The sequence below is a fragment of the Brienomyrus brachyistius genome, chromosome 1 (genome assembly GCF_023856365.1).
Source record: "Brienomyrus brachyistius isolate T26 chromosome 1, BBRACH_0.4, whole genome shotgun sequence".
Classification (NCBI taxonomy): domain Eukaryota; kingdom Metazoa; phylum Chordata; class Actinopteri; order Osteoglossiformes; family Mormyridae; genus Brienomyrus; species Brienomyrus brachyistius.
Genome location: NC_064533.1, coordinates 14,076,640 through 14,088,715, shown reverse-complemented (window position 1 = coordinate 14,088,715; position 12,076 = coordinate 14,076,640). Strand labels below are relative to the sequence as shown.

The 12,076-nt window shown below is 43.7% G+C and overlaps 1 protein-coding gene across 10 annotated transcripts in view; it reads right to left on the bottom strand.

Annotated features, from left to right (window-relative positions):
- kcnc2 (potassium voltage-gated channel, Shaw-related subfamily, member 2) overlaps window positions 1–8,259 on the bottom strand; it is a 54,978-nt gene extending 46,719 nt beyond the window's left edge. For 8 of the 10 annotated variants that reach the window (XR_007382019.1, XR_007382024.1, XM_048973235.1 and 5 more), the window contains exon 1: window positions 7,112–8,258. Coding sequence is in view for 8 of the 10 variants with exons in the window: in XM_048973235.1 (XP_048829192.1) it covers window positions 7,112–7,672 (561 nt within the window). In the remaining 2 variants the exon portion in view is untranslated. Of the gene's footprint in view, window positions 1–7,111 lie in introns of all 10 variants that reach the window. The other 2 variants (XM_048973530.1, XM_048973656.1) reach the window with 1 other exon arrangement.
- Between the last annotated feature and the right edge of the window lie 3,817 nt (window positions 8,260–12,076).

Below are 12,076 nucleotides of genomic sequence, written 5' to 3'. Positions count from 1 at the left end.
TGAGAAGATTCTTCATCTACAGTGGCTAGAAGATGACCGTGCAAATTCAGAGTAAATGTAAACCACAGGGAGACCACAAGCAGTGTTCCAGGCACCTAATAAAGCAGATTAACACAAGAATTATTATCTGGGGGGGAGACCAGAGTCTTATTTCAGACTCTCTCATAACAGGGAGAGTAATCAAAACAAAATAAAAAGATATTTGTGGCCGACAGTCAATTCAACAAATTGAAAAACGTTGAACTTAACACCAAGGGTTTCCCCTAAATGGTCTCTCTCTCCATCTCCATCTCCATTTCCAGCTTCATCCAACCAAACGGGACTGTCACCAAACTCACCATTGTGACAAAAACTATACTTTCATACATATCTGCACAGCTTATGAAATACTTACAAAATAACAATGCCATTTCTGACCATGCATAGTGTCATCTCTACAGTAGCAGACAAAGGCTTCAATAGCAGATATCTTCATAGGATTTGGGCCTCGATATTTATAACCATATCCATCGCCTCGTGCTGTAGACCCTCTGTCCATTAATTGACAATTATGCATATAATTACTGCCAGAATAAGCAGACTGCACAGAAAAGCCTTCTGACTCCTATTTGTTAAAATTCATGAAGGCACCAAGCAGCAGCTTAGCATGCTGACCAGACGGCGTACGGTCAGACCTGGCCCCCACGGCTGCCTAGCGTCTCTGGGAAGCCCTCGCCATCAGGCAGGTGGGAGACCACAATGTGCTCCACCCCAGGAAAAGGGAAAGCGCAAAGCCTTGTCGGTCTACTGGAAAACAGTCACCTCATAACACAAGCCTGAAGGCAGGCACAGCAGAGAGGGTGGAGTTGGGTTGTTTTTAGCATACCAGACGTCACATATGTTGCCAGCAATGACATATGTCATAGTACAAACATGCATTACTTGGCATAGGACAAACGTGCTGATTCAATGCTTTATATAACACTGAAGACATGCCCCCCGGCAACTATCCCAGGCATGCAGAAAAAGAGCCATTTTATCAATGGTCTGTGTGTGTTTGTGTTTCGAAGAAGCGAGCTCACGCTTTCCAGATGTCATGACAATGCATTGCTCTGGCTGACAAAAATATCCTTTTGTACTGACATCCGCTGACTAACTAAAAGACACGTCTGCCCCTCCCTAACTTATCCTGAGGGTGCGCCTCCCCCTTCCCGCCACGCGCTCCCAAATGCCTTTGACCGTTCATTCTGATGAATCTTAACATGTTCAAGGACGGTCATGGCCGTAGACTCCCGATCCGTCACATCGGCTGTTTTCGTCTCCCTTCGTGCGAGCTGCAGTGCCGCTTGCCGTGCCAGTCGTGACCGGGGGGCTGAGCTAAAACATACATGCGAGTGACAGGCGGCCAGCAGCAGCCTCGATTCGCCTCAAACGCACGGCGTCTTCCCCTCATTCATTACCGCCCGCCCTCTGGACGTGCCTTGCCTGTCTCTTAGGTCAACATTATCAGCTACAAGCCACTAATATAAGGTTAATTAATTCGGATTTTTTTTTTTGGAAACGTTAAATCAAACCTCATAATAATTATAAGGGATCCAAATGTTAATATTAGTAACCTTCATTAAATCTAGAGTTTTGTTGTATTTTATTCAAGGATTTTAAATGCTAATTACATGTTGTGTAAATCGTACGCGGTCAGCCTGCCATCGTCCGCAGTCATGGATGAAGTGTGGAAATTAAGGGCACTAATTAAGGCTAACAAGGCAGTAAAATTGTGCTGACAGCCAGGTTCTCAGGAAATAACTTCAAGTTGAAATATGTTTGCTGACAGACCTGTCAGCGGTCCTTCTGGCCACCCCGAAAACTACAGTGACCCTCGTGACGCTTATTGCTTCTCCTCAAGGAGATTTATTTTTAACATTTGTTTTTATTATGCAAAGCTTCACTGTTTAAATTTTCACGGTAGACAGACCTAAAAGCATGCATTGAAATCAGCACTGTTCAAATAACGGTTTACATAAATGTGTTTTTGTAAGGTCCATATTTGCAAGTGTATATATAGACTATGACGATTCTCATTGGATGGACCTGTCATTGGCGCAATTAATCAACAATGCGAAAGGCTTTACTTATACAGTAAGCGAAGGGTTACAAAGTTCACGGTTGAATAAGCTCCCGAGATCAATTGCATTCATAGACCGGGCAGATTTCAATGAAAACAGGAAAGCGCGAGTGGCGTGTTGCCATGACGACCAGCACAGCCTGCCAAGGTAGCATCTTTGAACGTGCCGAGCAACCCAGACACCATCGGTCTAACCTCTTAAGCAGCAGGAAAAGGGCGGTCTCCAACGGGTGACAAAGGAAATCAGAAAAGCAAAGACGTGCATTAAGATGCTAGGAACAGGGAACGCTACCATCACAGTCCGACAGTGCCAAACCGCAAAAAGAGTTTTAAAAAAACCGTTTATGTTTACATTTTTCAGCCAAGTACTCATACAGCAGTTGGCATGAAAGACTTAAATGGAAAACTCAGATGCTGGATTCACCAGAAGATGAGACGATCCATTACTATGGTGAACTACAGTCTGTCTCCTGGTTTATATTTGGTAACCAACCAGCAGCATTTACTGTATAATTGAAAGTGACTCATACATTTCTATGCATTTGGACAATGTATACCTTTATGGATACTAAAACAGACCCCCTTATTTAGGGTGACCACCTAATCCATATCAGGGCGGACACTTTGAGCTACTTCAGCTTTTACAAACTACTTTAAAGCTGAAAGGGTTCTGTGCTCAGCTAAATTGTTTGGTTAGTTCCTAGATTGAAAGACTCATCCAGCTGTTTCACAGTAACATGAGTGACACATATGCATGATTTATAGGAGACTGACCAATCAGCATACAGCAAGAAGCCAGTGCTTAAGTGAAATCTTGATCCTTTTAATTGAAATGGATGAAATGGTAGTTTACAAATTCTCCTGACATGGATTAGGTGGTAACCCTACCCTTACTGGATATGAACATACAGCTATCCACTTGGGCTCCCCATCGTTAACTACTGCTGTGGGCAGCACGGTGGTACTGTGTTTCACACTGTTGTCTCGTCCATATGGGACCAGGATTCAAGTCTCGACCTGTGTGGAGGTAGCATGTTCTCCCTTTGTTTCTATGATTTTTCTCGCCATAATCCAAAAACATGGTAAAGTGACCTGGAGTAGCCAAACGGTCTGTGGATGAGTGATGCGAGTGTACCCTGTGACGGAATAGGCTCCACCCCCCACCCGTGACCGTGACCCTGAACAGGACAAGCGGGCATAAAAAAAACTGATGGATGGATGGTATGACCTGCATTCAGTGAAATATATCATGCCCTCCCCCACAGAAATTACAATTTTGTCAGCAAGATTTAAAAAAAAAATATCAAGCTGACAGTACCTTCAAACATCTGTAAAAATCCCTTCAAACATCGGTCCTAAATCCCAAAACTACACACGCGAGCGATGTCTTTATGCATCAGACTTCACTTCAGGAATCATATTGGTATGGAATTCAGTGGGACGTTGAGGTGGGGAGTGGCTGAATGAGGTATGCATTTTTAAATGCCTTAAATCGATGCTGTAGATTTCCTCCACACAAGATTACTGACAACATGTCACAGCACGGTGCTGTAATTACACACTGTGTCGATACATCTGTGCCGGGAATCGGGTTGCACTCACAGTTGCCGACAAAGGTGGGAATTCGTTGTGTCACTGTGTCTCTTTAAGCTTTAGGTTGAAAACACCCCTGGGTGTTACAGGAGATGAAGGACGAGCGGCAGGGAAAGCACAGGTCCCCTCATTAGCCACGTAAATCATTAACCGTTCCTAATACGTGACCTATCCAATTAGATCACCTTAGCACTGAGGAAATTAAACAAAGACAGAATCAGAAGGGTTTAAGATTGCTGAAGCAGTGGATTCCTGGGGCGACTATATTTAAAGCATAGCAGGTTAGTGATCTGTGCCCGTGAAGGTTGTTGGTTCAAATCCCATGGCCAGCAAAGTGCTCATATCATCATTGTGCTGGTGAGCTCCAAAGACACTGTCTGATACTCATTGGTACCTCACTTTGGCAAAAGTACCTGCTAAATAACCGTGGTAACAGGATCTGATTTAAAATTGAGCAACAGTGTGAGTAGTATGACATTTCCAGTATGACTGAAGCAGTGAATGAAGTTAATGTGCAAAGGAAACCACAACGGAATTGTAGTGAATTACATAATTGCACCTCTATGTGAATGGCAGCATTCACCGGGCAAATACTTTTGCACTTAATCCCCAAGGTAATATTTTTATCCAGAGTGACGGACAATTTTTAAAGCGGAATATTTAACCGGGGTGACTCGGGTCAAGAACTTCAACTGGCGTTCCTACAGCAGGACCTGTGGGCTATTGCGATAAGTCTTTAAAAGCTAGGCCACCCACTGCAGATTGGCAAACATAATTACGCATCATTACTGCCTTCTGCTAGATGGTGAAATGATGTTAAACTAAACACTGGGAAAGGACCAAAAAACACCCCACCCATAGCTCCCACTTAGTTCCTGGACTTGCCCTAGTCATCTCCCAAGAAATTAGCCCAACCTGTCCAATCTATGTTCTTCACATGTGATTAACACTAGTTCCCATGGAACTTCGTCGATGTCACTCTCAAGACCCCTGAAGTGGCCGTAGCAAGTGTCTGGCGGGAGCTAAATGAAGCCAATAAGTCCTCAGAGGAGTAGCTGCACATTATGCTGCCTTAACGGAAGTGAGGAGGAGGGGTTACTGATGCCTACTGAGGAAAACGCAAATTCAAGCGTAACAGCAGATTCTGCAATGAAGTGGCCCTCAAGAAACAAAGTGCAATTATACCAGAACATGCCTCAAAATTAACCACAGCGTGGTACTTACTTTTATTTAAATGCACAGGTAAATGTTTATTAATTTTGTTTGTGCTTTGGGGGCGGCATGGTGGTGCAGTGAATAGCACTGTTGCCTCACACCTCTGGGACCCGGGTTCGAGTCTCTGCCTGGGTTACATGTGTGTGGAGTTTGCATGTTCTCCCCATGTCGTCGTGGGGTTTCCTCCGGGTACTCCGGTTTCCCCCCACAGTCCAAAAACATGCTGAACCTAATTGGAGTTACTAAATTTCCCGTAGGTGTGCATGTGTGAGTGACTGGTGTGTGAGTGTTCCCTGTGATGGGCTGGCCCCCCATCCTGGGTTGTTCCCTGCCTCGTGCCCATTGCTTCCGGGATAGGCTCCGGACCCCCCGCGACCCAGTAGGATAAGCGGTTTTGAAAATGGATGGATTGTTGCTTTGTTTCTTTCTCCCTTGGGTGACACCCTGTAATGCAAACTCACATTCACGCATGTGGGTTCAAACGCTTGTGTCACACATCAAACGCAAGGTCAAACCTCTGTCCCCATCTCATTAATAATGCATATCAGCAACAAAGCCTGGAAGTAGATGGCTGCAGAAACAATTAATTATTGATTGGATAAACAATCTGGGACAATATCACGATGCCGTTTTAACCCAGCTAATGCGATCGGGAAATTCCAGTTCCCGGGAATGGTTCAAAAATGCAGGACTGTTCATCTGATTTATTAAATACATGATGACCCTATATGACATACATGAAGCAAGGCATTGATTGGTCTTACTTCATATCTAAATAAGTGACTATGTACTGAATACGGCATTATGGTCCTGGACATTTCGGACCAGGTACAGATTGGCTGTAATAAGATAAGAGGTGTTGTTAGAGTCGAACAGCCGAACACACACACAGATGTGATTCATTTCCAATCACTAGTGTGATATCAGTATTTGCCGGCCCTCACGAGCCGACAGTGTGGACCACTGAGAAATGGGCAAGGCGGACGTCCTTCTGTGACAGTCCCCTCCAGATTCTTTGCTGATGAATGCTACCCCCCCACCCGACCCGCTAAAAAGTGATATGAGCTCCGGTCTCAAAGCTGGACTTAAACCAATAACAGCGGCGTATTACCGGCAATTTTACCTCTTATTGATTGTCCCCACCTCTCTCAGTAAAAGTATTTAATAGTCATTATTTGGTGATGGTCGGTATATTTAGTGTTTAAGTCAGTATGGACTATTTAGTTGCTCCATTTATGAAAAAAATGGGGTAAAAAATCTAGTTCCAATGGATTTAAAAGATCAACTGTAATACCCCATTTTTAGCGGCAGTTACGTTACTACTATAACTTCAATTCCTGAAGGTCAGTGGTTTCAAAAATCGGTATTACTTTGTCATAAGTCTTCTCTGAAAAAAAAAATGATGTCATTGTAGGAGAAGTCATTGATGTGACCATTTTGCATTCTGGCTTATTGACAGGGTTTTCACAACTTTAAAAAAAGTGAAATAAATGTTAAAAATGACTCGGTGTTCATTTCGCTGCTTTCGGTATAATATGTATTTCACTAAGAGGAAGTCCCCCACCACAAACAAACGCGCGCGCCAGGCCCCTCCGTCACAATGCCACCTACAAAACTGGTTTCCATAACAACCTCTGACTGAATTTTTATAAATTCTAAATTTAGACAGTTCCCTTAGATTTAATTTTACCTATTTTATTCCATTATTCCTGGGCATCTTCAGTACCCTCTTACATGTAGTTTCAATATTTATACTTCAATTTAACCAGGTGGATATTTAAAATATGCATATATATTTATATATATAAAACACAACTATAAACTATAAATGCTTCACTTTTTACGAGACCTGTATTATATTTGTATATAATACTGGCAAATTTAGTGCGCTTTAAAAAATATACTACGGGGGAAAAGAAACTTGTGAAACTATTTTTAGCAACAATGTCCCTCTACAATAACCAGAAAAGTCTACATTTTGCAGCTGTCGGAAATGCATTCGCCTTTTAATTACAGGCCTATACCTTCGACCTACTGTTATTCGCATCTCATCGTATTTGCAGACGTAAACGAATCAAAGCCCATTTCTGCTTTGTTTCTTACTGAAACGCGAGCCGCGTTCAGCGGAATAAATAGCGGAAAACTTTTCAGAGCGCTGATGCTGAGCGCAGTGAGCGCGCATCGGCCGCCCCCGGATCTTACCCTTGCAGCTCGGGAGGAGTAGGGGTCCTCAAAAAGATTCCAAATCACTGGCTGCCACTTTTTCCAGCGGCTGACGCTGCCGTCCGATGACACCATGTCCTCAATCCCAAGCCTTCTGCATATGTCTTCATCGTCCCCGTCCCCGTTGTCCACGTTCATCTCAAAAACGTCAAGCGCCTCCTCGGCGTCTCTGTGCTGCCGGTAGGTCATCCAGCAGCAGGGCTCCACGTCGGTCTCATCGATACCCCAAAAAGACAGCTCTTCCTCGAATAGGGGACCGCAGACATCGGCCGGGCAGTGAAGTTTCCCGGTCCTGTAATAGTTGAGGACATAGGCAAAAACTCCCGGGTGGCGGTCAAAGAAGTACTCGTTGTTTTTCGGGTTGTACTCAATGAAGCCCGGGACTTGTTGCAGCAGATCGAGCACGGACTCCGTGTCAGACTCGGAAGCCAGGAGAGCCAAGCGTGTTCCCGGCAAGGTCCTCAGAGTGTTCCGGTATGTTTCGTGCCTGGTTCCCCCAACGTTGAGGATTATCCTCTCCTTGTCATCGATCTTGCCCATCGCTCTGGGTAAGACATGACTTTACTGGAACAAAGTATTGAGCGCCTCAAAAGTAACAACAAGCGCAGTGCCCTACTAGTTCAACGTGGTTAACAGAAGCGCCGAAGCCTGCGATAATGTTCAAGGAGATCCGCTCTCTCCAGCCTTTTTTGGCTATAGCATCACTGTCGCGTGTTAGACATCGTCTGGTTTCTCCTTGTGCGGGCGACTTCAGCCAGTAGCTCTTCGCGATCGTACAGGGCTGGTTTCATTTATAAAGACCGTTCCCTTTCATCCGTGCGTCCCAGTCGGGCAGGTGAAGTCACACGAAATGACAGCTCTCCTCATCCATCTTCAGCGCTGAACCCCCGACGCTTCCAAGTTGCACGTTCCAGCATCGCACTAGTCTAATTGTCTCCCGTTACTTGGTGCTGCTTATTTTCAGGGAGATGGCGTGAAGGGGCACACCCTTTGTTTTCTCCGTTACTTAACCCAATGCGAGCCGCCCTGAAACGGATAAAAGCTGGCGCACACCTCACGCTTACACCTAAAGGCGGATTTAGACGTCCACCTTATTTATTGATGTTTCATTGTATCGGCTGCTTCCCGTCGATAATTTAAAAAAATGCATGTGTGCACTTCTTGTGCATTTATGTCTTTGTCCGCGTTCTCAACAGGTCAAATGAAATATCTACATTAAAAGAAGTCCTCCGTAGCACGACCTTCAAATATATATATATATATATATATATATATATAAAATTAAGTGTTTCAAAATATCCACAGCAGTTTTTTAAAAACTGTTTTGAATTTGTGTGTAAGGTGTTTTTGCTAGTGTTGCTATAAGGTTTTCACAGGCTATCTCAATAAAGGGACAGTCTTTACAAATGTATTTCTGAAACGAGCACGGCTTTTAACAAAAAAGAGAAGCCGAGGACGGGGTGGCTGTGCGTTCACAGATCCCTTCTCCTCGATTTGAATTGAGACACAAACACTCACAAGCTTCACGAGACATATAGTATTCCGTTTGCAAACACACTAAATGAGCTGGTCCATATAACGTTTTTGTATTATTTCATGACATCATAGTCTGTAATTTGAGAATCGCCAGTGAGCGCTGGATTCCCTCCACACGTTTTCATCACTGCTTTCAGCAACGTATGAGTGCTTAACTGAAAGCCTTTTATTTATTCCCATGGTCTTACATCTTCTAGACTTTTACAAATAAACGGGGCGACATACAACGTTTTGATTGAAATGGGTATTATGTGTATACATAGCGAGACTCAACGGCAGTCACACTTTTACATATTTAAACACTTTGCCGTCATTCACCCAGCGAAGAGATCATAAATCAGGCGTAGCAGAACCATAGATTGCTGTAATCAAACGGTCTAATTATCCCGTGATCACAGTATGTAAATGGATGACTTATTTAGGTCACGATGCTTTCGTTTACGCTACTATGGGATTATAAAGTTACATTGGAAATTAAAAGTTAAACGTGGGATACCGCCTCGGGAACAACTGTAATTAAACATATCGGTGCTAAAATCCGTCAGAATGTGCTATACGCCACAACCCAAACGGCACATCAGTCTGGCTGTGCGCTCAATCTTATGGCAATAAAATGATTTAAGATTTGGACATATTTATCGGGAGAATCGCACAGCTACTAAAAACTGAGATTACAACCCGCGGCCGCCACAAGTATCTTCGCCAAATATTAATGTCGTGATTCATCACGTCGAAGGTGGCAGTTTGCGCCACCCAAAGCATCGCGGGTCTTTCCTGGAACAGGTAGGTGTGGACCGCTGACGGCACACCACCACCACCACGGTGAGCCAGTTGTCAGCCCACCCCAGACACACACATACACACACACACAGCTCCGATGCTAAAATTAGACCAGCAGAGACACCGCGTCAGCCTTGTTGATCTTCACGGAGATCTGAAACGAACAATTACAAGAAAACACAGAGGGAAGCTTTCTTCCAAGGAATTCGCCAGTGCTGATATAAAATACAAGAATAACTGCATCAGACGACCTGCTCATTTTCTGAATGCCGACCCCCCTGTGGTATAGCTGTTACAGTAGAATTTTAGATTAGCCCACGTGGAGATTTTATATTTAGATATGTCTGTTTGAGGTGCATTTGGTGAGTGTAAGACAGGTAGCAAGGCTGCAGCATAGACAAGCAATTTATTTTGGAACTAGGACTCTTACATATGCTCGTGCCGGTTGGGATACGTCACACATAGAAACCCATGGTCCAGTGCGGGGTTCGCTTTAAAAAAATAAGAATCTCTCAAAGACAAACAGTGCAGGTTTGCATCCCAGTTAAAAGTCGCATATAAATAGTTCGACTGGTGTTTTTAAATTGCCCTTGATGTGTGATTGTGGGTGTCTGTGCTCTGCAATGAACAGGCGCCAATGCCTGACCATGCCCTATATATTTTATTTATACATATAAGTGTTTATCTATATATAGGTGTATGTGCTGCAAAGGACTGGCATCCTATCCAGGGTGCACCCCTTCCTTCTGCACATACTGTAGGGTCCAACCTCTCCCTTCCCCCAACAGCAACCCTGCTCAGTGGGTAGAATATGGATGGATGGATGTATTTTGGTTATATTATACATATTTATATTGTTTGGCTCTATTGCACAGTTTTGATTTCACAGCAAAGCTTAAGCTGCAATTTGAAATGAGAGAATGCAAGTGGATATCTGGCTTTATTAGTTTATGCTTAGGCTGAGATGAATATTACCTACAATGGACCTTCTGGCAAGGTTCAGCATGATTTACATGTTCCAGCAGTCTGCTCCTTGGAGCCGGGTCTAACAGAACTTTTTTCCACACGCTCTTCATCAACGGATCTCCTCAAGTATCTCCCTGATATGTAAGGCGTTCCACGACAAAGCAATTTCACGTCCATTTTTGTTCTGCAGAGCTGCAGCCACATGGTCTTGTTATGTTGGGCTGATTCTATTGCTATCTGACAGCCAATTAAATTTAGAGCCAACAAAGACCAACAGCCAATGAGGTGTGAGGCAGTGTATGGGTAATTCATTTAATGAAAATTACAGAATGCTTAAAGGCTGAAATATCCCAATGAAAATGTTCGTCATACCTGTAGTAACTGAACTGCACCTGAATGAGACTATTTTATAAAATACTGTACTGTTACTGATATTGGTTCAATTCTTTTTAATTACAAAATTACCAAATAAAAAATTTGCAGGGTCACAGAGAGTCTGTGTCGGGAAGCATAGGAGAGCAGAGAATGCATTGGATGTGATGTCATACCATAGCGGGGGATACTCACCAGCTCGCACCTCAGCCAATTTAGAGACACCAATCCACGCAACCCACATGCTTTTTGTACTGCAGGAAGAAAGCGGAGCAGCTCGAGGAAACCCACACGGCTCCACACGCACAGAGCCGGGGGCGTAAAACCGAGCCCGCTGTCCTGGAAGCGTGAGGCTGCCGTGCTACCCGCTGGGCCACCCCCCAAATTATCGTGACAAAGAATTATGACATAGACATGCGTGTACCTAGAAATTCCATGCCTGCTAATAAAATGTGACCTTGCCCCCCGCCACCCAAGTTTACATATTCAAGGGCCCCACCACTGCAAATATATGCGATTAAGTGCACAAACACAGAAACCAACCTATAATTGTCCTTTGTGTAAATGTCATCGTTAATGCAGTCTGCACACATGGTACCACAGTGTATTTACCTAAGCTATTGTGTACACGCACCATATAAGAGCAATACCAGTAATTCAGGGATACAGTCATTTTGCCAAGACTTAACGTGGCTTTAAAAGAGGCATAGAAAGAATAATGCTACCAGTCTTTCAGACAGCGGTCTATTTTATTGAAGGATGCATTAATGCCTGAGGCAGACCTGCTTTCTAGTCATTTCTATTCATACATGTCCCATAGACTTCAGTAGGACAGTGAATGTGTCTGCCCTAACTCTCCTGACCTCAGTGTCTTACTTTATACTTACCTTACAATTTCAGTCATCTGCCTAGCTTACATGTGAGGATGTTCTTGGCAAGCGGAGAGGTTTTTTTTTTGGATATTACTGTCCATAAAGGGTTATAGATGTGGTTATAAAAGTCAGGTCAGGAGTGCAGATGTCCTCCCGCATGTGTCCTGGTGAGGTGTCTTTCTTGTAAAAGATACAGTAGAGGGTTAGGGGCTTAGTTAGTGCGTTGATCTTTGGATATTATACACAGATGCTTCAGTTTCTGTTTTGTGGCTTCCTGAGTCCAATAACACCAGTTTGATGTGAGCTCACGCCCCACAGAGAATATATAGGATTTATAAGAGACCAAGAATAAAAAAAATAACAATGTATGCAATTTACCATGAATTAGCATTTGTAATCTGAAGCGGACCAATAAATC